The sequence below is a fragment of the Mus caroli genome, unplaced genomic scaffold (genome assembly GCF_978045245.1).
Source record: "Mus caroli unplaced genomic scaffold, Mus_caroli_1 scaffold_5, whole genome shotgun sequence".
In the NCBI taxonomy this organism is placed as follows: Eukaryota; Metazoa; Chordata; class Mammalia; order Rodentia; family Muridae; genus Mus; species Mus caroli.
The window spans coordinates 36,982,461-37,005,986 of NW_028227260.1; the positions used below are offsets into that span (position 1 = coordinate 36,982,461).

At 39.5% G+C, this 23,526-nt stretch overlaps 1 protein-coding gene across 1 annotated transcript in view; it reads right to left on the reverse strand.

Annotated features, from left to right (window-relative positions):
* Window positions 1–260: 260 nt before the first annotated feature.
* Cenpi (centromere protein I) overlaps window positions 261–23,526 on the reverse strand; it is a 54,662-nt gene continuing 31,396 nt past the window's right edge. The window contains exons 15-23 of the mRNA XM_021153340.2: window positions 22,612–22,729; window positions 22,142–22,206; window positions 19,167–19,261; window positions 14,953–15,088; window positions 13,282–13,406; window positions 11,297–11,345; window positions 10,949–11,167; window positions 1,630–1,671; window positions 261–1,013 (exon numbers count right to left, since the gene is read on the reverse strand). Of these exons, the coding sequence (XP_021008999.1) occupies window positions 894–1,013; window positions 1,630–1,671; window positions 10,949–11,167; window positions 11,297–11,345; window positions 13,282–13,406; window positions 14,953–15,088; window positions 19,167–19,261; window positions 22,142–22,206; window positions 22,612–22,729 (969 nt within the window). The 3' untranslated portion in view covers window positions 261–893. The remainder of the gene's footprint in view (window positions 1,014–1,629; window positions 1,672–10,948; window positions 11,168–11,296; window positions 11,346–13,281; window positions 13,407–14,952; window positions 15,089–19,166; window positions 19,262–22,141; window positions 22,207–22,611; window positions 22,730–23,526) is intronic.

The following is a 23,526-nucleotide window of genomic DNA, read 5'->3' on the forward strand; positions in this document are numbered from 1 at the left end:
CTCGCTGAAGATTGGGATCATAGTTTTGTTGGGTATAGTAGTCTATGCTGGCATCTGTAGTCTCTGGAAGCTTATAGAACATCTGTTCAGTCCCTTCTGGCTTTCACAGTCTCCACTGAGAAATCAGGTGTTATTACCAATGTAGATGTAGTAAATAGAAGTTGTTCAGTAGTGATGAAACAACATTTTACAACAAATTTTTAGCGAAAATGGATTTTTCCTGGTATAAATTTAAAAAAAAATAATTCGGAAATACCCCTGAAGCTGAAGATGTTTATTTAGGCCCAGCAATTTAAAATCTGAATATATACATAGATACATACATACACATAAACATTCAAATATAGTGCTTTCAAGAAATCAAACCAATAAAATAGAACTTCTTTATCTTTTTCCCTCCCTTCCCTCATAAACTTACTGCCACTACAGGCCCAGGGAAGCATCAGCTTCCTGGGACTGTCAAGAGTCACATGTGCTGCATTCTATTATTAGTATCTTAGAAAAGCAAAATATCCCCAGGATTTCAGAGACTGCAGAGGATTCTGCATAAGTATGTCTGAGGAGTAACTTCATTTATATTACTTGTTCTTTTCCACTAACACAGCAGACGAAAATGCAAAGCAAATTGCCTACGAGAAAGCAGATGTGTCTCTTCATGTCTATCTCAGTGAAGGCAGAACTGGATGAGAAAGGGTTGTTTTTCATTGGTAACCTTAAAATCTGAATACTAAAATTAAGTTAGTCAACCCCAAGGCTCTCCTGAGCTATGGACAGAAGGCTTAGTGCTCCTTAAAAATGGCAGTCGGCTTGCGAAATGGAAACTCATGCTGAGCTACTTAGCCTCTCTAGCAGTGAGAAATGTAGTCCAGCATGGCGTTTGTTTATGCCAATTTTCACTCTGTGTTTTCCTCTGGTTCGGGTACAGAACTATGGACACTGCTTTTTATGAAAAGTTTTAAGCCCTGAAAACCCTCTGAATATAAATAGTCCAAATACCAGTTCCATTTCTTCCCCTGCAGGTACAAAAAAAGGGACAATTACTGATTGAACATGGATACTTGTTCCCTACTTCCTTTTCTTTCCTCAGAAAAGTTTAAGACATACTAGATGCATATTGAAACCAGCTTAGTTCATGATTAGAACTAAATCACTAAATCAAAGCGCTAAATATTGCTTTCATTATATTGGTAAAACATTCATGAGAACAAAGTATTACGAAATGGAAATGCTTCACTATTCTCATACTCTAGAAATTCAGTCTCTAAAAGGACACAAAAGATATTATGTCACTCTCTCTCTATGCTGTGTACACAGGAGGATTTTCTAGGATAATGAAAACACTGTCCACAGTGCAGTTATATCAGGTTCGTTTTAGACACATACAACTACTATTCCATGAGACAATGAATGATCAGAATAGCAAGAGTCAAGCTAGGAAGAGTTATATCCTAGACACAACATAGGTCTATGCCGAGAAATCTCGATAAAAGTTATTTGACTGCATTATGAAGGCAACCATTTCATTTTCACTTTTTGGAGGCAGTAGGAGTAAGACCAAGAAAAAAAGAAAAGGCATACAAATCTCTAAACTACATAAAGTCCCTCTGTGAGGGGAGTAAGTTTATTTACCTGAATAGAGCTCAGGTGTTCCGTCATTTCTTCTGGGCTCTCCTTTAAAAAAAAAAAAAAAAAGGAAATGAGGAATCATAGAGATGAACACAGTAGGTTAGCAAAGTCATCAGATAATAATCATGGCTCTTCCCACTCTGATTCATCTCCCTAAGTTCTAGGCCTACCATCTGCTGGGACTCCTGAAGCACAATGATGAGCAAGAAAAGCAGAGTGGATAGCTGAGCTCCTAAATTTAGCTAATCTATGCTATTCTGTGCTTATTCTGTACTTAATCATTAAAGTACTGATGCGTGTTAAAGAACACTTTTCCCTATGAAATGTGGTATTTGAATTCACCTTAAAGACAAAAATACCATTTTCACTTTTCCATATTGTTCAGTCACCTCCATGCTCCCGGGATTCTCTGGAGTCCACTGTAATAAAGCAAGGCTCACCTCTAAGTTTATTGATTTGTAATTAGTTTGGCTGGGCCTTTGTCAGTTTTGTTTATCAATTCAGAGAATCAACATTTTGTTGCATTGATTTTTTTCTATTGCTCTTCTAGTTTCTATTTATTTTTGTCCTCATTTTTATTATTTCTTGCCATTTACTATGCTTCTAGAAACTTGTACATCATTAGTTTGAGATCACTGTCTTTAACTGCTGTTGAGGATTTTTTACAATACACATGAGTGTTTTGCCTGAAAGTGTTTATGCGAACTACATATGTCTGGGGCTTACAAAGGTTCCCCTGGAACTACAGTTACAGATGGGGGTAACCCACCACACTGCTGCTGGGAACAGAAGCTGGGTCCTCTGCAAAATCAGTAAGAGCTCTTAACCATTGGCTCATCTCTCCAGACCTTAGTATGGTTTATTTAAGTCAGTACCTATAGCTATATGCTTTCCCTCTAGAAATGCTCAGCTGTATCCCACAGGTTCCGGTAGGTTATGCTATGATTTCATTTGGTTCTAGGAATTTTTAAATTCCTAAAATCCATATATTCAAAAGTATATTCTTTAGTCTCTGGGTATCTGCGTAGGTTCTCTTACTGTTGGTTTCTAGTCTTATTTCAATATGTTGGAAAGGATTACTTGAATTTTTGGTGTTTATCACAGCTGCCTTGAAAACTGCATTTATACATGCAAAAGAATGAAATTAGATCCCCATTTTTCACTTTCTTCAAAAATTAATCCAAAATGAACCTAGGACCTCAATATAAGACCTGAAATTCTACAGCTGCTAGAGAGAAAACATTTAGAATATAAGCATAGGCAAAGCCTTTCTGGAAAGGATTCTGATAGCACAGCAAACAATGCCCAGAATTAACAAGTGTGCGTACATAAACTTAAAAGGCATTTGCACATCAATGAAGACTACCAGCAGATAATCCACAGAATCAGACACAATCTCTGTCAGCTAAATTGCAGACAGCCAGCGAATATCTAAAGGACTAAAATTAAACACCACAAAAATGAACTATCCAATCAATAATGTAACAAACTAAACAAGAAATTCCCAAAAGAAGAAATACAAATGGCTAATAAATGTTTTACAAACTGTTTGACATCCTTAGCCATCAGGAAAATAAAGATTAACACTGCCTTGACATTCCATTTCACCCAAGTCAGAACGGCCTTTAGGAAAACACAGGGCTAGAGATGGCGCAACACTTAAGAGCACTCGCTGCTGCTCTTGCACAGGATTCAGTTCACACCCATCTGGTAGCTTACAATCCTTTGTAACTCTAGCTACAGGGAATCGGACCTTTTATAACCCCTGGGGCACCAAACATATCGGTCACACACACACACACACACAAATACATACATACATGCAGGCAGGCAAACCATCCATATACATAAAATAAAAAGAAATCACAAACAAACAAACAAAAAGGAGACAACACAAATGCTAAAGAGGCTCCCTTATTAACTGCTTGTTGGAAAGTAAATGGCTGTAGCTACTGTGGACATCAGTATGAAATACTTGAACATATATGTGTCTGTTTCTGCACTATTCATAAAAGTGAGAAAACAGAGACACCCTTTATATCCATCCATAGACTAATGCATAAAAAAACTGTGGTACATTCACACAACTGCATTCATTTAGCCATAAAGAAAACGGAAATCATGAAGATGGGTGGGAATCTAAATCAGTAGTTCCTTACGCAGAATAATCCCGACTCAGAAAGACAAATACTGTATCTCTTCTCTCCCATGTGGATCCTAGATTCCCTGTATATCTGTGTGCATATGTTCATGTGCACATATGTAAGGATCAGAGGGAACCTGGTATGGCTCCTCAAGCACCTTGTTTTTGAAAGGGCATCTCTTTAGTGACCTGATGCTTGTTCATTAGAGAAGGCTGGCTGGCGCCCCAGTGATCCACCTGCCTCTCCAGCACTGGTTTACAAGTACAGGACTGGCTTTGTTTGTTTGTTTTTTAAAATGTGGGTGCTTAGGATCAAACTGAAGTTATTCTGTTGCCCTGCAATCAGTTTACTGACGAGGCCATCTCCCTAACCCCCAAAATCCCACATTTAATTTCTGCACATGCATGTATGTGTGTAGGGGAGTTTAAAACTAGAAAGGAGAGTATGAGGACATGGGGTGTTAAGAAAGGAGAGAGGGAAGGAAAAAGAATGGTGGAACTCGTGGGAGACGAAGCAGGTGGGAGCTACTGGAGAGGATGGGAGAGGCGTAAAGGAGCAGGGGCGTTGGAAAAGCGCAGGAGAAAGGTCATCAAAAGAGGTAGGAAGATGCAATGATAAAGCCCAACAGTTTGAAAGCTAAGTTTAAAAAAAAGTAAAAAATGAGCACTAAAAAGGAATAAAGAAATCTTAACGAGGTAAGCAGTATTACAGTCGATTCTGTGAGACTAAGTCTTTACTAGGCTTTAAACATTACTGTATTCGTAGACGTGATACTTTTGAATATTGCTACTAGACAATCCTGCATATTAAACTGTTACAATGCAATGAGTTTGCTATACAGTCATCCTTTTGTTTTTGAAGTACTGGAAATCAAATCCAGGGCCCTGTACATGCTAGGTAGGTGCTCTCTGCCAGACTACATCTTCACCTCAACGATGCTTTTTCATACTTAGCATTTTTACTTTGTAATCCTGAATGAGTGGTTTCAGGTTTAGGCATATCTTTAACATTTTTATGTTAGTATTTACAAATTGACAAAAGCATTTTGTGTGCGCGTGTGTGTGTGTGCGCACACACACACACACACACACATGCCAAAGTGCTAGTAATGAAGCACTTCTTAAAAGATCTAACGGCTACTGATGACAGCCTCCCATGTGTAAAGGTGATGATTGGTGACCCTTCATAGCTACATAGTCCACATCTATGGATAATTAACCTAGAATCAAAACTATTGGGGTAAATACTATATAATCTCCAGTCAAAACTTGAATCTGCTACTCGGCAGTATGCTGAGTCCACATACGTGGAATGATGTACTGGCACGCCCTGCTGTATCCCCATAGCACTCTTGGGCTCAGCACTGTTCACCTAGCAACTGTATACTGTTACAAGGCACAATGGTACTGTCGGTTCTGAACGCGCACAGGCTGTTTTTCTTACCACTGTTCCCTAAACAATCTCTTATAACAACTCTTTACATGGAATTTACTCTCTACTGGATACATAATAAGTAATTATGGAATGGTTAGTTAAGTAATTACAATAAACACTGTATTACATAAACATTTCAGAGGTGACTTAAAGACAGTTTCCAACTTATTGATGGTTCAGTTTAAGATATTCATTTGCAATCCATAGGAGGAACAAGAATATAAACCAACCAGTACCCCCAGAGCTCCCAGGAACTAAACCACCAATCATAGAGTACACATGGAGGGACCCGTGGCCCCAGCCGCATATGTAGCAGAGGATGGCCTACTCAGTCATCAATGGGAGGAGAGGCCCTTGGTCCTGTGAAGGCTCGATGCCCCAGTGTAGGGGAATGCCAGGGCGGGGAAGTGGGAGTGGGTGAGTTGGTGAGCAGGGGGAGGGGGAGTAAGGGATGGGATAGGGGGTTTTTGGAGGAGAAACCAGGAAAGGTAACAACATTTGAAATGTAAGTAAATAAAATATCCAATAAAAATATTATAAAAGATATTTATTTGAACTTTATCATGAACCCAGCAGAAGAAACATCTCACTCCAGGTGGAGAAGCATCTGTACATCAGAGGGGGTGCATGGGTTGGTTATATGCAGATACTACATCACTTGATGAGAGCTCAGTATCTATGGACCTTGTCACCTGCAGAGCTTTCCTAGAGCCTACCAATATCAAGAATCAAGCAGAATTTTGGCTCCTGCTTCAGGCAAATTTGGAATGTGTAATTTTTTTTTTCTGCTTCTCATCTTCTCCATTTTGTTTCTGGAGGATTAAACAGTATCTCTAGAAAATTTTTGCCAAGCTACTGCAATTCAGCAGTAGCTGAAGGCAGCCGGCCTCTGCACTCTCAAACAGCAAAGAACAAAAACTTTGTGTTGGCACCTGGGTCACAAGCCATATGCTGACTTCTGATACACACAGGATTGACCAAGTGCGGTTTAGGAAATGATGAGATACAGAGCAAGCTGACTAACTACATACTTCATTCATTTCTCTAACTTCCAACCTTTCCTCTTGTGCTCCAAGTCACTATTTCAAACTGTCTTTGGTCCTGAGTATCTATCATCACCCAAGACTTAAATAGGTCAAAACACAGTTTCAACTTGCCCTCCTTCATAAACAAGGTGACACCTCCAGTTCGCCCATTAGAATTCCCCTTACTAATATACAGAATCCCGCCAACCCAAACACAAGTCCTTTGGTCATTCCTCCTTTTCAATCACTATCATCAGCAGTCCTGCCTGCACTAAGCACATGTCAAAGCAGTCCATTTCTATTAGTCTCCATTGGAACCACCTGTACAAAAAAATCATCCTCAGGATCTCGTGTAGACTCCAGCAACGCCCTGGTCCCCATTCCTACTCTTCACTCAGGCCTCCTCTTATAAAAACTACTCTCTACAAAGAACGCAGACATCACTAGTAGATGCTGATTTACTGGACTACGACTCTGCCGGAAAAGCTCCCCTCTGTTTCCTACTGCATTCTTGAACAGACCTGTAAGACAGATGGCCACCTATGTCTTTTCAAACTTTTAAAAACTCCTGTCTCCAAAACAACAAAAATAGAATTCTTTTATGTAGGTTCTATACACATTTAAAATAGACCCAAGAAGGCCAGCAAGATGCCTTAGTGAGTAAAAGTGCTTCCTGCTAAGCCTGAAGGCCTCCGTTCAATTCCTAGAACCCACAGGATCAAAGGAGAGAACGGACTACTACAGTTCCTTCCCTGACCCCCACACGAGTGTCGCCACATGAGCGTCAGGGCACAGGTGAGCTCCACTCCACCCCACCCACACACACAGGAATAAATGTAAGCTTTTAAAATAAAAAAAATACTTCCAACGGCTAAGCTTATTAATACTGAGAATCTTATCGATTTGCAATTTTTACAACTGAACACATCAGTAAGGTAAAATTTTAGAATGAAATCATGCACCCCTGTATCAGAGGTTATAAGCAACACCTGAACCATACAGTATTTAGATAGTTGTCAGCTGGTGACTAGGGCTCAAGACACTCTTCAAAAAGACAGATAAATGTCATATATGGTGGTTCATATCTATAACCCCAGCACTTGAGAGGCTGAGGTAAGAGGATTGCCTCAAGTTCCATGCCAGCCTGGGCTACAAAGTGAGACCCTTTCTTTAAAAAGAGGGGGGGGGGGATGGGTAATGAATGTGATTCCCTTTAACTTTTGTTTGTGAGACAGGATCTTACTTTATAGCCCAGATTGTTCTTAACCTTACAATGTAGTCCAGGCTGCCCTTGAATCCACAGTCTTCTTATCTCAGCCTCTAAGTGCCCAGCTTACTATATTACTTTTAAACCCATGTTGGCTGAACTATATAGAAACAGTATCAAGAACCAACAAAAATGGTGGTTTCATGTTTTGCCAAATGTACTCTCTAAGCTGCTAAACTTTTTACCTTCCAGAATAAACCTTCACTAGGCATTTGGAAAATCATTTTCTGACTTAAAGTAATAGGAATTTCTAACCCTTTAAATTTGTTTACTTATGTTCAAGTTCATAATGTTCACTACTCTGTAGATTGAATGGACGTAGTGTCTCTCGTTCATGCTCTGTCTCTCAAGGATTCAGTATATACTTTTCTAATTAAGACTTACAGCAGCTGCAATTGCATTGAGAGGATGGAGAGCTGAGCACCCATTCACTGCTAGTGGAAATAGAAGACAATATAACTTCTTCTTCAAAGCAAATTAACAATCTTCACAAATCTTTTAGAAAATGTACCATTGACACCAATTCCACTTGTCGTGTCTTTATCCAACAGAATACTTGTATATATGTGAAGTGTTGCATATACAAGTATATCTTAATAAAATTATAAGCAAATCATTAATAATAAGGAATTAAACTCATACAATGGCAAACACCAAAGAAGAATAAAACAGCTTTTCATACACTAATGGCAAACAAAAGCCATGTTGGAGATAGATATTATATTAAAAATTTTTTAAATAGGGACCAGGAAATTGTCTTGAGAGAATATCCTGTATACCAAGATGTTTAACAGCATCTCTGGTCCTAGCCACTAGATGTCAGCATGCCTACTCTCCAATTGATGAAAACCAAAATTGGCCCCCAGACATTGTAAGCCCTGTTGAGGAAGGAGTTATCCTTGGCTTTGAACTATTTACTGCTTTCAAGTACTGATCAATGACTACCAATGAAAAATTCTCAAACTATTCTTGAATTATGATGCAAACTAATCAATACATAATAACTACCACTATCCAAGCAATCGCTCTATGCCAAGCATACTGAGATTCACATACATCATGAAATATACTGTTTACGATACAATTAAGTAGGTATTACCATTCCCATTTAGCAGATAAGGGGAGCTGGGTATGACAGTACTTCCCCGTAATTCCAGAACTCACTAGACTGATGGAGGAGGGTTAAGAGTTTAAGAATAGGGTTGGAGAGATGGCTCAGCAACCGGTTAAGAGCACTGACTGTTCTTCTGAAGGTCCTGAGTTCAAATTCCACAACCACATGGTGGCTCACAGCCATCTGTAAATAAAATCTGATGCCCTTTTCTGGTGTGTCTGAAGACAGTTACAGTGTACTTACATATGTAAATAAATCTTTAGGCTAGAGCGAGCGGGATTGACTGGAGCGAATGGCTCACAACCATCAGTACAGCTACAGTGTACTCAGATACATTAAATAAATAAATCTTTTCTTAAAAAAAAAAAGAGTTTAAGACTAGACCATGCTATTTAAGGAAACCAACTCTGTCCTAAACACAAAACAAAATCTCAACAAGGTAATTGAAGACCAAAACTTTTTTAAAAAGCTTGTCTCAGATCAAAGTTATTAAGCAAAGAGGCACAGAATTTGACCCATGTAGTGATATCCAATATTTTGGTTTGTTTGTTTTAAGATATCTCAACATTTATTCTGATGTGTCTGCCTCAAAAAAACCAACCAACCAACCAAACAAACAAACAAAAAAAGAAGGTAAAAACTAACAAAGAAGTTAACTAAAGAATCTATTAAACTTCAATTAGACCAATAAATGTCTGGGACACTGAACCCATGACCTCCTCCTTCCTGGAGACTATGGCTAAGGGTTCAAGGCTCTCTTTCTCCAAGACATCATGCAGAGCAAAAAAGCGACATTCTAGCCATAACCAACCACCTAAGAATACTGGAATGTTCATCTTCCTCCCAGCATGTTCATTAAGCAGAGTCCACACTGGCTGGGGTATACCAAAGACTAGAAGCTTCTACCTTACACCATGCCTAATACAGTGAGTGGCTCAGGGACTTTTCTAGGGAAGGAAGCAGTTACAGATACCTATATATACACTAGCGTTTTACTCATCCATAAAAAATGAGATGGTATCATTTGTAAGAAAATGGATGGAATTAGATCATCATATTAAACAAAGCAAGTCAGCCAGAGTTACATAAGATTGATCTCTCTCTCTCTGTCCCCCCATTCCCCTCTCCCTCCCCCACTCTCTCCTTCCCTCCCTCCCTCACACAAATAAAGGAACAAAAGGTCTGAATAGTTTTTACAAAGAAAATATAGAAGTGGCCAATGAATATGAAAAATGGAAAAATCTAGTTATAATGGCAATGCAAATCAATATCACAATTCAGTATTATCTGATACCCTTAATAAAAATAAAAACACAGATAATCAACATTGGGAGATATGTGGAAAAATGGAATCTTCACATTGTCTTTTTGCACTTCTTTGCATTTAATTTTTCTTCCTTCTTTCCTTCCTCCCGTCCTTTTTTTCTTCATTTCTGAGATATCTCACTGTGTGTCCCAGGCTAGTTTTGAACTTAAACTCTTCTTACCCCTAACCTCTGCCTCCCATGTGCACTACCAAGCCTGTTTTGGCATTTGCTTTTGTTTGGGGTTTTGGTTTTGAGTCCAACCAGCTTGAAACTCCTTTCCTGCCTCAGCCATGAAGATCCTCATTTATGCTAAGTTGTTTATTGACAGTCTCCCCAACTACACACTGAACTCTGAGAACAGACCCAGATGGATCTTCCTCATCACATGGATATTTGAGACATCTAGTCAATGGCCATTGCCCTAACTATGTGCTGTTTTCATCGTTAGGGTTCTCACTGTTCTATCTGGTTAAGAAACTTGTGAGTCTAAATTCTTCTAGCATATTTGTAATCACATTGTATCATGGACCCATTTAATATATATACCTTATGAATAATCCCCAAGTCACTAATAAGGTTGAAAACGGTAATCGTGTCAATTATCTAAGAAGACACACACCCCTGCCACATCCACTTAGCTTCACTACATTGAATCAACAGGCTTCAAGGAAGAATAGAAAAGTGTTGCCTAGCTTTCACTTTCAACCTTAGGACGGATCCGCAGGAGCTTTGTATTGTGTATCCTTCCCTGGCAGCACACACCTGAAGCAGAACTGAATGACTCATGGAACTCTCATGTTGGCCCTTCCCTCACTTCACCGCAGTGTGTTAACAAGTCAGTCTCGGTAACAAGGTCAAGCTCTCTTACAGAATAAATAGCTAAGGTCCTTGAAGCCTAGCATCACTACCAAAATTCAAAATTTTGTTAGCACTGAAAAATCTGAACATATGTTGCAGCTCAGATATGACATTTCCTATTTTCACAGTCAGTGGTACCATGTGAGATCTAAAGACCCCTTAAATACACTTACCTGTAGCAAGAAGGAAGCTGCATAGCTCAGTAGAGAAGGATGGTAGACAATATTTAAGGCGCTTTTATACTGTGTTCCTCCAGTATTTTCTATGGTTTGGGGGTCAGTGTACACTCCTGCTTTAAATGGTCTGGACGTCCATAGACAACAAACCATAGCTGTCAAATAGTAATTATATTCTTTACAGATCTTGCTGCTGAGACTGAACTCTGATTTTGCCTAATGAGAAAGAGATAGCATAGTCATTAACATCTATTATTCTTGTCCACTTTATTTTTAACAAGTCCCACATATCTATACTTGATTATTCACAAAAATGGTCATTTAACACAGGTTTATCCTTCATACCTTCTGTAAATAGCGGTTTTTCTTCGCAGCTGTCCAATTATTGCGATACCTAATAATAAAAGCAAACATAACAACACTTTAAAAATGCTCTTGGATGTAATACTTCTGAATATACAGTAAATTCTTTGGTTCCATTGGTAGAATACCCATCACAGAAGGACAAGTGCCTGAGTTTAGCTCTCTAACACCCTCATAAAAATCAGATTTGGTTGCACATCTCCCTAACCCGAGCACTGTAGATCTCTGGAGCTCACCACCTAGCTGGTACAGGGAGTCAGGGAGCCCCTGGTTCAGTTAGAGATAATGAAGTGCAAAGCAATAGTGGAAGACAGCTGACAGTGACCACTGACCCCCATGTGAATACACATGCATGTGTACACACACACACAAGTATATTGTAAACAAATGTAACTGTGAACAACCACAATTATCTAGTTGTCTAGTTAAAGGTTTTACACTTTTGTGGTACATTTTCTATAAAGAACTTTTAAAGTTAGGGTTTCCAAGTGGAATTCAGCATTAGACCATTTGTGCGGCATGCATGAGTGCCACCTCAAGTACTGCAAAAAAAAAAAAAAAGTAAATACAAAGAGGCTCAAAATTGAACTGGAGAATGACGAGAGGGCTTGGTGAGTAAAGTGCTTGCCGTGAGTGTTGACGACCTGAGTTTGATATGGAGAACCCACATACAAGTATAAGGAAAAGAACTGACTGGACAAAGCTGCTCTCAGCTCTCCACATACAGACTGTGGTACATGCACATCCACATATATACAGATACAATAATGATAAAAGTTTTAAAAACTGAGTCAGACATTTCAGATGTGCTCTTACTGTAAACATAACTCAATAGAAAGAAAACAAACAGTTGAAGACATTTCATTATTAAAGAAAGAAGCCAACTACTGATATGGAACACATTTTCCTTCTGTAAAATAAGGTACAGCAGGCCAGTGGGATGACTGAGCAGGCCAAGACTCTTAACAGCCAGCCTGATGACCTCACAGGATGACAGGATGGAAGAAGAAAACAGACTCTTGAAACTTGCCCTTTGACAGCTACACGTATTGTTATACACACACACAAACACACATGCACACAAAACAAAAAAATGTCAAAAAGTTAGTTTAAAGGAATAGCAGAGCAGACAATAAAATCCGGAAACATAATCTTACTTCTTATCTGAGAACTGCTATCTAATTCATTTCTACATACATTGACAGAGCTCTACAAAGCTCTACGAAGATCATAAGGCAAGAATAAAGCTCAGACGGTCACATAGCTGGCAATAAGTAGGTCATCTTGCTTCCCAGAAAATGTTCTTTTTACCAGAAAACTACATATACTTCAACAATTATCAACAAATGATTAATTTTTCTTTAACGTGAAAATTGTAATTAACTAAGCTGAGTGCAACAGCGCCATTACAAAACAAGCCAATCCCGAAGCAAGACTTTTAATCCCATACGCCCTCCAGGGGAAACGGAAAACCGTCACAGTTACAGTTCTAGTGTGTTAACATACCTCCATAACATAGGTTGAAATCACGTATAAAGTTAAATATGGCAGTCTGAAAGAGAAATACTATGGTTTCTCTCACTTGTGAATCCAATATTTTTACATAGGCAGAAAATATCCTTTATATATACAAATGATAAGAAAACAGAAGCAATACTGGAGAATGGAAGTAGACTAGCAAGAAGGGGTAAAAGAGGAAAGGCATGCAGGAGCCCATCCAACCAAGGAGCATGAGTCTCTGCAAGGAACAGTCTTTAGAAAAACCAGCACTACGCACAATGACTACACTTCAATAAAAATTTAAATAATAAAAGCAATAACATAGCTACCATAGCCTTATATTACAAAGTCATATACCCCCAAAGCCATGTTTCTTATTTCCAAAGACCCTGGCAAAAATTGATAGGAATTTTATTATAATTAAATGATGAAGAGAGAATCATTTAAAGGGAGATGGGGGCTTGTACCTGTACATAATGTAACAGAGTTGGTTCAAGATGGTGGCATCCAGGCTTAGGAGTGCAGAATGGAAGATCACAGGAGGAAACAATACCACTATCGGAAGGTCATAATTTATATATATGTCACACACCTTTTGGAAAGAATGTTAATATTAATATATAGCTACTGGCCATTAATTAATAAAGTTTATACAAAGAAACATCAATATAAGATAAACAATAGTATATAATTACATATGAACCTATCTAATTCCTAAATAAAAAGGGTTGCTATTGGTGTGTTTAAAATACAACTCACCAAACAGCAACCTTTACTAATATTATTTCTAAAGACCATTATTAATTTAGGTGGGCCCAAGTGGTGCCCGCCTTTAATCCCAGCACTTAGGAAGCAGAGGCAGGTAATTCTTTATGAGTTTAAGGTCAGCCAAGGCTTTACAGTGAGGTCCTGCCTCAAAAAATATCATTTTTACTACGGGGCTGGGGAGATGGCTCAGTGGTTAAGAGCACTGTCTGGTCTTCCAGAGGACCCAGCACTCACATGGTGGCTCACAATCATCTCCAATTCCAGTTCCAGGGGATCTGATGCCCTCTTGCCTCTGTGGCAGCAAGTATTCATATAATGTACAAATGTTAGTGCAGGCAAAACACCCATACAAATAAAAACACATCTTAAAATTCATCTTAGCACTGGAAAACTATGTTAGAATAAGGAAGCATTTCTTTCTCCCCAAGTTTCGCCAATATTTATTTGCCATAATCAGTTACCCGGCAACCTGAGAAACAAAGGAACACATTCTAAGCAGATATGTAGTAAAGGTTGGAAATATGTGTCAGGAGGCAGAATGTTTGTCTAGCACAAACAAGGCCCTGGTTTCAATCCGCAGTACCATATAAACTAGGAATGGTGGTGCAAGCCTTTAATCCTGGCACACCGGGTGAGAGGATCGGATGACCCTGTGTACTGGCTAGTTTGACAGCAACATGATATAGGCTAGAGTCATTTGCGAATAGTGAACCTCAAATGAGAAAAAAAGAGCCCCACCAAACTGGCAACCCTGTGGAGCATGTTCTTGATCAATGCAGGAGGGCCCAGCTCCCTGTGCTTGGTGATATTGTGGTCTTGGATGCTATTAAAAAAAAAAAAAGCACGTAGAAAACTGGGAAAAGGAAGACTATATAATGGGGACTTTGTGGTGGTGAGAGTTTTATCCATGTCAAATCCTATAAAACAACAAAAGGACTAAAATTATAAAACTACTAGTTACTGGGAAAAAAATCAAGCATTTCAGAGTCAGGAGTACAAATCTGAAGAAGCAACATAACATTTCCTTTTAGTATGCCAGGGGACAGGAATGAACATAGATGAACAAGAACATGATGCTAGACACAGACTTCTACCCAGGACCAGCTTGCTTATAAGGTTAATATAAGGCATCTGAACTAACACCAATCAGACTTTCTTCTATACCTGTTTTATCAAAGTCAGTTGTTCAGATAAAACAACACTTGCTATATTAAAGTTAGTAACTTAGGTAGAAAGAAACCATTAATCTCAAAATATGGTTATTTTAACTACTTGGAAAGATTGTAACACACCTTAATGATTATACATGAAATCTAAATCCTAGGCTTATAAAGTGACTAACTGTCATAAACATATGATTTGTGTACTACCTTCTCATAGAAGTCCAAAATAAAGTGCAACAACAATGTACTGCTGCTCTCCAAGCGCATTGCAACCACGGACAGCCAACCTGTGTACTCAATCAATTGAGACACAGAACTCATGGATCCACCCAGAGTTGTCTCCCTGCGATAAGAAACCGTAAGACTTAGATATACACCAGTAAAAGTGCTCAGCTTTCAAGTTAAAGGTAGGCGACAAAGCAATAGACGGATAGGGAATTCAAAAACTCTAAGTTCTTCAATGGACAATTTATTTTTTTAAAAAATAAAAGCACAGTGATTTAACCACAATATTACTCTTGGTGGTGGTGGTTGTCATCTTCCTCTTTTTTCTCCTTCTCCTCTTCTTCTTTTTTGAGATATGGCCTCACTAAATAGCTCTGGCTGTCTTGGAACTCACTACTACAATGTAGAACTCAACAGATTCTTGCATCTGCCTCCTAAAAGCTGGAATTAAAGGCATGTACCACCAAGTCCCAGCACTCTTGTCTTCTAAGGATCCATTAAGAGCAATTCAATTTTAGCACTTGGAAGGCACTTAAGGAAGGTCAAGAGTTCAAATGCTAAGTTTGAGGGCCACCAGAAATACATGCACCCTGCCTCAAAAAAAAAAAAAAAAAAGGGAAATCAAATGCAAATGATAATTGTGGGACTGGAGAGAGGGCTAGGAAGGTAAAGCATTTGTCATGTAAGCCTGACAACATGAATTCTATCCCCAGAACCCATGGACAGTGGAAGGAGAGTCAATTCCACAGCATTGTCCTCTGACCTCCCACTCACCAGGGCATCACGTTTATCTGTAACGTTTAACATACTGTCGGACTAATTAGCACTACAACATTTTAGAAACTGTTAACTCTGGATATCATATTGGCACCATTTTAACAGCTGATATGGTATCTAGGTTTCCTAGGAATGATTCCTAGGAATAGTCCAAGGAGCACAAAATGAACCGTGAAGAGCAGTTTGAGGCCAGAGAGATCAGCAGTTGAGAGAATGCACTGCCCTTCCAGGGATTCTAAGTTCCATTCCAGTGGGTGTCTCCCGATCACAGTAAACTTTAGCTCTAGGGGATACAACACCTTTGGCCTCCAAGGGCACCTGCACTCACCTGTACACATCATACATACACACTTAGTAAAAAACTAATAAAAAAATAAACGTTCTTAAAGAGAAAAACTATTGGGTCAATAACTATTGAAATTAGATGACATAAGTGTAGTGGTTAATCTCGAGTCAAAACTTGATAGGATCTAGAATCAGCATGGAAACTAAGCTCTAGTCATTTCTGTGAGATGAGCTTAACTGGGGTGTACAACACTCACCCTAAATGTAGGTGGTGCTACTATTCCATGGGTTGGGGTCCTGAATGTCAATAGAATGCAAACAGCTGCCTCATGGTCCTGCAAGCATCCCTTCCCCAGCCGATGGACTACACACTCTCAACCGTGAGCCGAAAGAAACCCCTCCTTCCTTGCCTTTTGCCAGATGCTTTTGTTGTTGCAACAACAACAACAAATATACTAGGGGTTGGTAACATTGTACTCTGTGTTTCCGTGTGTGTGTGTGTGTGTGTGTGTGTGTGTGTGTGTGTGTATGCGCACGTGTGCGCTTCTATCTTTGGAATTTTTATTGTCCATTCATGATTTTTAAAGTGGTTTTTACTCCATGGGAATTTCATGCAATGTATTTTGATCATATTCTCCCCAACTCTTCTCTTTAACTCCTCCAACCTCCCTATGCCCCCTCAACTTTATGTCTTTTTTTCCAATTTAATAAGCCATCAAGTCCAAATTTGTGCTATCCATGTATTTCTGAGGGTTACTCACTGAAGCATGGTCACCCTACCTGAAGGAAACTGAGTTTATCCCAGAAGCTATAAAGAATCCTTAGCTACTCAGGAGTGGAGTCTTCTGGCCTGCTGGCTGGCATATTGACCAGCTTGCTCTTGGGCAGGTCTTATACAGTGCGTGAGTGCAGGGGTCCTGTGATGTCCAGAAGACACTGGTTCATTCCAGCCCACCCAGACCTCAAGTGGAAACTTAAGGGAACTTTGGAAAGTTGGTTGGATGGCGTTTTCCTGGGGCAAACACATGAAGGAACATTTTGTCAAAGTGGACACAGGTGAAAGGCTAAGGCAGACTCATGAAGGAACATTTCACTGAAACAGACACAGAAGAGAGGATATTTTGCTAAAACAAACACATGAAAGGACATGTAATAAAAAAATTCTTTACTAACAACACACATATATTGATCTGTCTTACATGTGTAGTTGAGCTACATTTGTTGGGACTCCATAGAGAGAAACACACAAACATGGCGCGCACACACACACACACACACACACAAATTCTGGTGGTGTACTGCAGTTTCCTGCTGCTTCCACAGACTTGGGCTGACTGGCAGAGTTCGATCAAGTGAGACAGACACACAGTACTAACACAAGACACATGCTACTACAAGACATGTGCTAAGGTAAGACACATGCTGAGACAAGACCCATGGAGGATACATGATGTATAAATAGGTCTCAATGGACACTGACGGAGGTTGAGCTAAGCTTACTTATACACCTAGCTATACAAAACTTGTGAGTCTCACAAATTCACTGATCTTTGCTTCCCTGAGAGAGACACAGCAGAAAATTTTTCCTGGTGTCCCTCAGGGTCTGGTCCTTCCTGCTGACTCGTGCCAAGGCTGAGGCCTGGCTGCTCTGCTATAGTGCCACCACTACTGATTTGTGTTTGCTATCCAGACTCTACCAAATTGGACTGCTGGTATATTCATTAAGTGTTTGCTAGTGGACTGAGCTGCCTCTGCCACTAACTTAGAAACTAAACTGCTAATTTCCAGACTACACAGATGGGAGCTGCTCCAAAGAACCTTTCTAAGCAGGTCCACTTCCCCCATATCCTCTCTTTTCCACTACCTTTAGTGGGTGGTGGGCTAGAAGGGAGATTAAAGTGTTTAAAAACCATCATTAAAAATAAGGGTTAAAAATTAAAGTTACAAAGAACTCTAGCTTTTACAATCTTTCCACCTCTCTTCAGGGATAGTCCCTCTTAGCTCTACCTTTGATTATGCTTACAATTTTCTAAAATATGAGATTTTAAAAGCTCTAATGAATAATGTGGCTGGCAGAAGATAAGAGAATCCAAAGCCCGAGGAAAAGGTCTAGCAACAGGCCCAGTAATAGTCAGCAACTATTATTGAGGCTATGGAGTGCTCATGAAAAGGGATTTATCAAGTCTGGCCTCTGAAAGACCCAACAAGCAGCTGAAAGAGTCAGATGCAGAATTTGCACCCAACCTATGGACAGAAGCAGCTGACCCCTGTTGTTGAATTAGGGCAGGCTGAACGAAGCTGAAGAGAAGGGCGACCCTGTAGGAGGACCAGCAGTCTCAATTAATCTGGACCCCTGAGATCTCTCAAACACTGGACCACCAAACAGACAGCATACACCAGCTGATATGAGGTCCCCAACACACATACAGTAGAGGACTTCTGGGGCTGTGTTCATTCAGAGATGATGCACCTAACCCTCAAGAGACTGGAGGCCCCAGGGAGTTTAGAGGTCAGATGGGGTGGGGGGTGGGGACATTCAAGTGGAGACAGGGGGTGAGGAGAAGGTGTGGGATGTGGAATAGTTGGAGGGTGGGTGGAGGGAATAGAATATGGAGTGTAAAAAATAAATTAAAAATAAAATTTAAAAGAGAATCCAAATAGGCAGAAAGAATCAAATAACCTGATTATGTAATTCCTTAAAAGCATATAAATGGAAATTGAAATTCATTTTAACTCCAAAGCCCCAATAAATTAATGTGTGTAACCAAAATACACCCCAGAAACAAAAACCACCATTAAAGTTGAGTCAACATATGAAAATGCATTATATAAAGTAAATTAAAGTAAATAGAAGTCAGAGCTGCAGTATAGGTTCAATATTCCTTTTTTGCTAAATTACCTAGGGCCAAGTAATTCAAAAGGGTTGGCTTTCTGGTTTATCTAAATAGTAACTTGGAAATTTTTGACTTTTCTCTCAGGATTATGGGAATAAAATATGAAGAGTAACTAAAGTATATCCAGAAGACTTCTAAGTATTTACACAAGATAATTAAGTAGCATGCCATAATATTAGATTCCATATGCAAACAGTTTTGTGTAGAACATTTCTGTGGCCGGCCACAGGATTAACTCACAGAGGACTGTCTGTCGTGGGCTGCACATGTGCATCCGTAGAGAGCCACAACAGCCAATTCTGCAGTAATTCTTGCAGACTTTGAAGAACACTACACTGAAGAGGGAACAAAACAAAACAAAATCATTCAAAGCAAATAGTAGTTAGACAAAACAAAACAAAATCATTCAAAGCAAATAGTAGTTAGACCTAAAGGAGACTAGAAGTGGAAGGGACCGTGAAGAGGGCAGTGCCCCACTTAGAACTCAAACAGTTGCCACTCCAACATGCTCAGTCTCCAAAGCACAGATGAATGCAAGCTTATGCTGCCAACAAGATTTGAGGAACAGGGGTTTCTCAAAACCACACCCCTTTATAACATCATTTATATCATCAAATAAACCATCACTCTTGGCCATGAACGGTGGCAGAAATCTATACTGGCAGCCTTCCGGAGGCAGGAGGAGGGAGCTAAGGCATCGGAACAGAGTAGCACACAGCAAGTTTGATGCCAGCCTGGGCCGTAGAAGACAACGGCAGAGACAAAAATCACCCCTATTGTCCTCTCAGAGATCATCTCAAGTTGCTACCAGTAAGAGCTTCCCACCCTTTTTCTCTGTGGTCTCTAAACACAAGCTGCCTCCTTTTTTGCTGGTTATAGAACGATTAATCTTCTGTAACTCTGGAAAAGAAACATTTCTTTTTTTTTTTTTTTTGGTTTTTCGAGACAGGGTTTCTCTGTAGCCCTGGCTGTCCTGGAACTCACTTTGTAGACCAGGCTGGCCTCGACCTCAGAAATCCGCCTGCCTCTGCCTCCCAAGTGCTGGGATCAAAGGCGTGCGCCACCACGCCCGGCTAAAGAAACATTTCTAATCTCTGAGTTCTCAGAATTTTTACTGTGCCTTCCCAGGGCCTCGTTTACAATTCCCTAACTATCTTCACTGAGTCTCATTGGGGGCCTGAAAATGAAAAAGTGCTCTCTCTTCTTGCCTCATTTCCTGTTTCCTTTCCTCCTTCCTCCACTCTCAGACAAAAATAGACAAATGAATGGATACAAGCATAGTAGGTTGAATCAAAAGTAACCACCCTAATCCACAGAAATAACAAGTGCCTACACTTCACCAGAGCGTCCACAGCTAAGCAGCTCTTTAAACTGCTGGCATGGGTGAACATTTTGAAAAGAACTCAACTGGAACATTAGGAGAGAATTGCAAAAGAATTTTTTTTTTTTTCAAAATTGAGTCGCTGAAAATTTAATAGCTGGGATAACTGGTATTTTCACTTGAATAACAGTATTCATATAGTAGTAAGTTACAAGTAATATAATTAGTAAATTCAAGTTAATGTGATAGGCAATAAAGTAATATGCAATGAATTATGAGAAACAGTAACCAGAATAACCTGTTTTTCCTGTAAATGTAGCCAACAGTGAGCCATGTAAGAGGCAAAACATTTGTAAAACAAGTATTCTATCATCACTTCTCTCAAAACAAACAAACAAAACAGGTATCCAATAAGAAAGTGGTTCAAGGAGTTTTGTTGGCTTTGGTCACTATTGCACTCCCATGGTTGTGAAAAATAATTAGAGCATTGTGGCTTGCATCCCTAATCCTAATGCCTGGAAAACTAAGGCAAGAAGATAGATTCACGTTAAAGGTTCTCCTGAGTTCCAGGGAAACCTGGGCTACATAGTTGGACCCTGTTTCAACCTCACATCCCTAACTCCCAAAAACTCTCAAAAGGGGTAATGAGTATATTTATGAAATATACTAACATAGGCATTATGTTTAAAACTCTGGCAATGCATTGTGGTAAAACAATCTTTACATTCTAAGAGCCCAGAAGTTTGGCTGGATTTCACAGCCAGCGTTAATACCATACCTTGAGGTCACTTAGGACTGCTACCTACTGTATATCTGACCTGTTTATTTAACCTGCCTTTGGGAGAACAATGTTAACAACCTGCTTACCTTGTATTTCCCATGGAATCAGCTTTGAAAATCTAGGCTAGAGCATAGCTGTCATCTTAAATTATGAATTTTTCTATGCCCCTGACCCAGAACAAGGCATGTGTATTATTTGTTCAAAGCAGCAAATACAGAGGTTGAAAACGACCTTCTAAAATGAATATCCACCATAATTATTGAACACAGCACTTATGGATATCAGTTGATATAAACAATAATATTTGTAGTTCTGTTTTATTGTCTGGGTCAATTAGGGTCAGTTGGAACCAGTGGCTTAATCCCTTCTAAAACTCTGTTCAAAGTTTTGGAAAAGTATCACGTCCTTGCTAGTAGTTAAATGATTCCAGGAGGAAGGGCTGTTACTTCTTTAATGTGATTCTGATGCATTGGTGATGGGGAATTAATAACAATGCATTTAATCCAGGTACAAAAGCATAAATACAAAACTCCAAGTACAGCTGGGTTTGCTCATTGTTCATATGCACTTGACATGTTTCTCATGATATCATTTGTTGCTTACTAGTGTAAAAAGTTCAGAATAATTTTGTGTGGCCAAGCTTTCAAACCGGAAAGCTCTATGCATTTTAAATTCCATAATACAATATAGTTCCAAAGTCAAAGCAGTGGTAATGTGTGGTAAGACATACCTGTACTATCAAGAGCCAGAAGAACTGCTGCTATTCTAGCCTTGGCTATGGAACAAGTTTCAGGCAAGTCTAAGCTACAATGCCTAGCAAACCTTTGTACTGAAAGGAGGAAGAAGAAAGGAAGGAAGGGAGGGAGGGAGGGGAGGAAAGGAGACCAGGTAAAATTCGATGCCATGATACACGCACTGTGGTGTGCATGAACACACACACACACACACACACACACACAAACTACTGTTACAAAATTACAAATGAGAAGAAAACAGATCACTGCCATAATTCCAGTTTGGGATTATAAAACATCATTTAACCAGTTAACAAAAGTATGTTTTTTCCTGAGTCTGAGTCAGATGTGGTGTTTGTTTGTTTGTTTGTCTGTTTACCTTGAAATAAATACTTGATGTAAAGAAGAGAGGTGCTAGATGATCAGAAAGAAGTGGCTTCACCTCTAGGAAATAGAAAATAAAAGAGGATTCAAAAATCTTTAACTTTCTTATATTACATCGAATCAAATAAGTTCATATTGTGGTGGTTTCAATAAAAATGTCCCCCATAAGCTGAGGCTTAAATGCTTGGTCCCCAAATGGTGGCACTATTCAAGTTTTTCAATCTTTATGTCAGTGGAGGTAGGCTTTAAGGCTTCAAAACCTAGTGCCATTCTTAAGCCACTTAATCTCTGTCTCATCCTGATGCTTTATGATGCAAGCTCTTAGATTCCTGGCCCTATCTTCATACCTGCTGTCATGGATTCTAACGCTCTGGAACTGTAAAGCAAAATCAATCTAGGTTGTCTCAGGCATGGGGTTAAATCACAGCAGAAGGAAAGTAACTGATACGTTTTCAGGGTACATACCAGAGAAGCTACTGAATGGAATCCAGGCCAGAAGCTGAAGGTACTGTGACCGACAAGAGAAGCCATCCCAGAGAGGCAGGCTTTTATACAGGAATGCCTCACAGGAGTAAAATCCCTCCTGAAATACACGAGGATCTTAAAACCTTGTATACAATCACAAAGCCTCTAACAACCATTTTACTTTGTGCTACAGTTGTTTCAGATGATCAAGGCATCTAGATAATGTTCAATACATGAGTGCCAGCTTTAAGTGCAACTCGGAGATTCCCAGGACAACATTACACCTGCTAGGACATATGTCATGCTCTGAGACGTTTGTAGCTATAGAGAACATAAATCCTGGCTTGGAGCTGCTCAGTCGGGGCGCTTGCCTAACGTCCAGAGCCACCTCAACAGGATGTGCTCATGCACACCTGGAAGCCCAACGTTCAAGCTGTGGAGCAAGGATGATCTGATCACGTGTTCACATTCACTCTCAGCTGCTTATTAAAGTCAAGGCCAGCCTGGGCTAATGAGGCCCCGTAAAAGGATTAATTAGTTAACTAAAAAGAATACAAGCCATGGGCTGAGGATATGGAGCAGTAGTAGAATAAGGGCTCACGTAGCATGCACAAGGCCCTTGGTTGGATTGCAAGTGCTTGCCCCAACCTCCCCAAAATGAATACAACCTGTAACCCTATCAGATCTATAGGCCTGGGTCATTCAATTAACTGAATGCATCAAATAACTTATTTCCTTACAATTATAACAATTTCTTCAAATATAATCATACAGAAATAAATGTCAGTCCAACTTGGCTCTCTAAATTTTAATTTGAACAAATATTATTTTTAAAAGATGCCAAGAATAAGGAAAATTAGTAAATAAAAATAAAAATTGATGACACCAGGTACCAGGGCTTCAGGTACGGTGCAG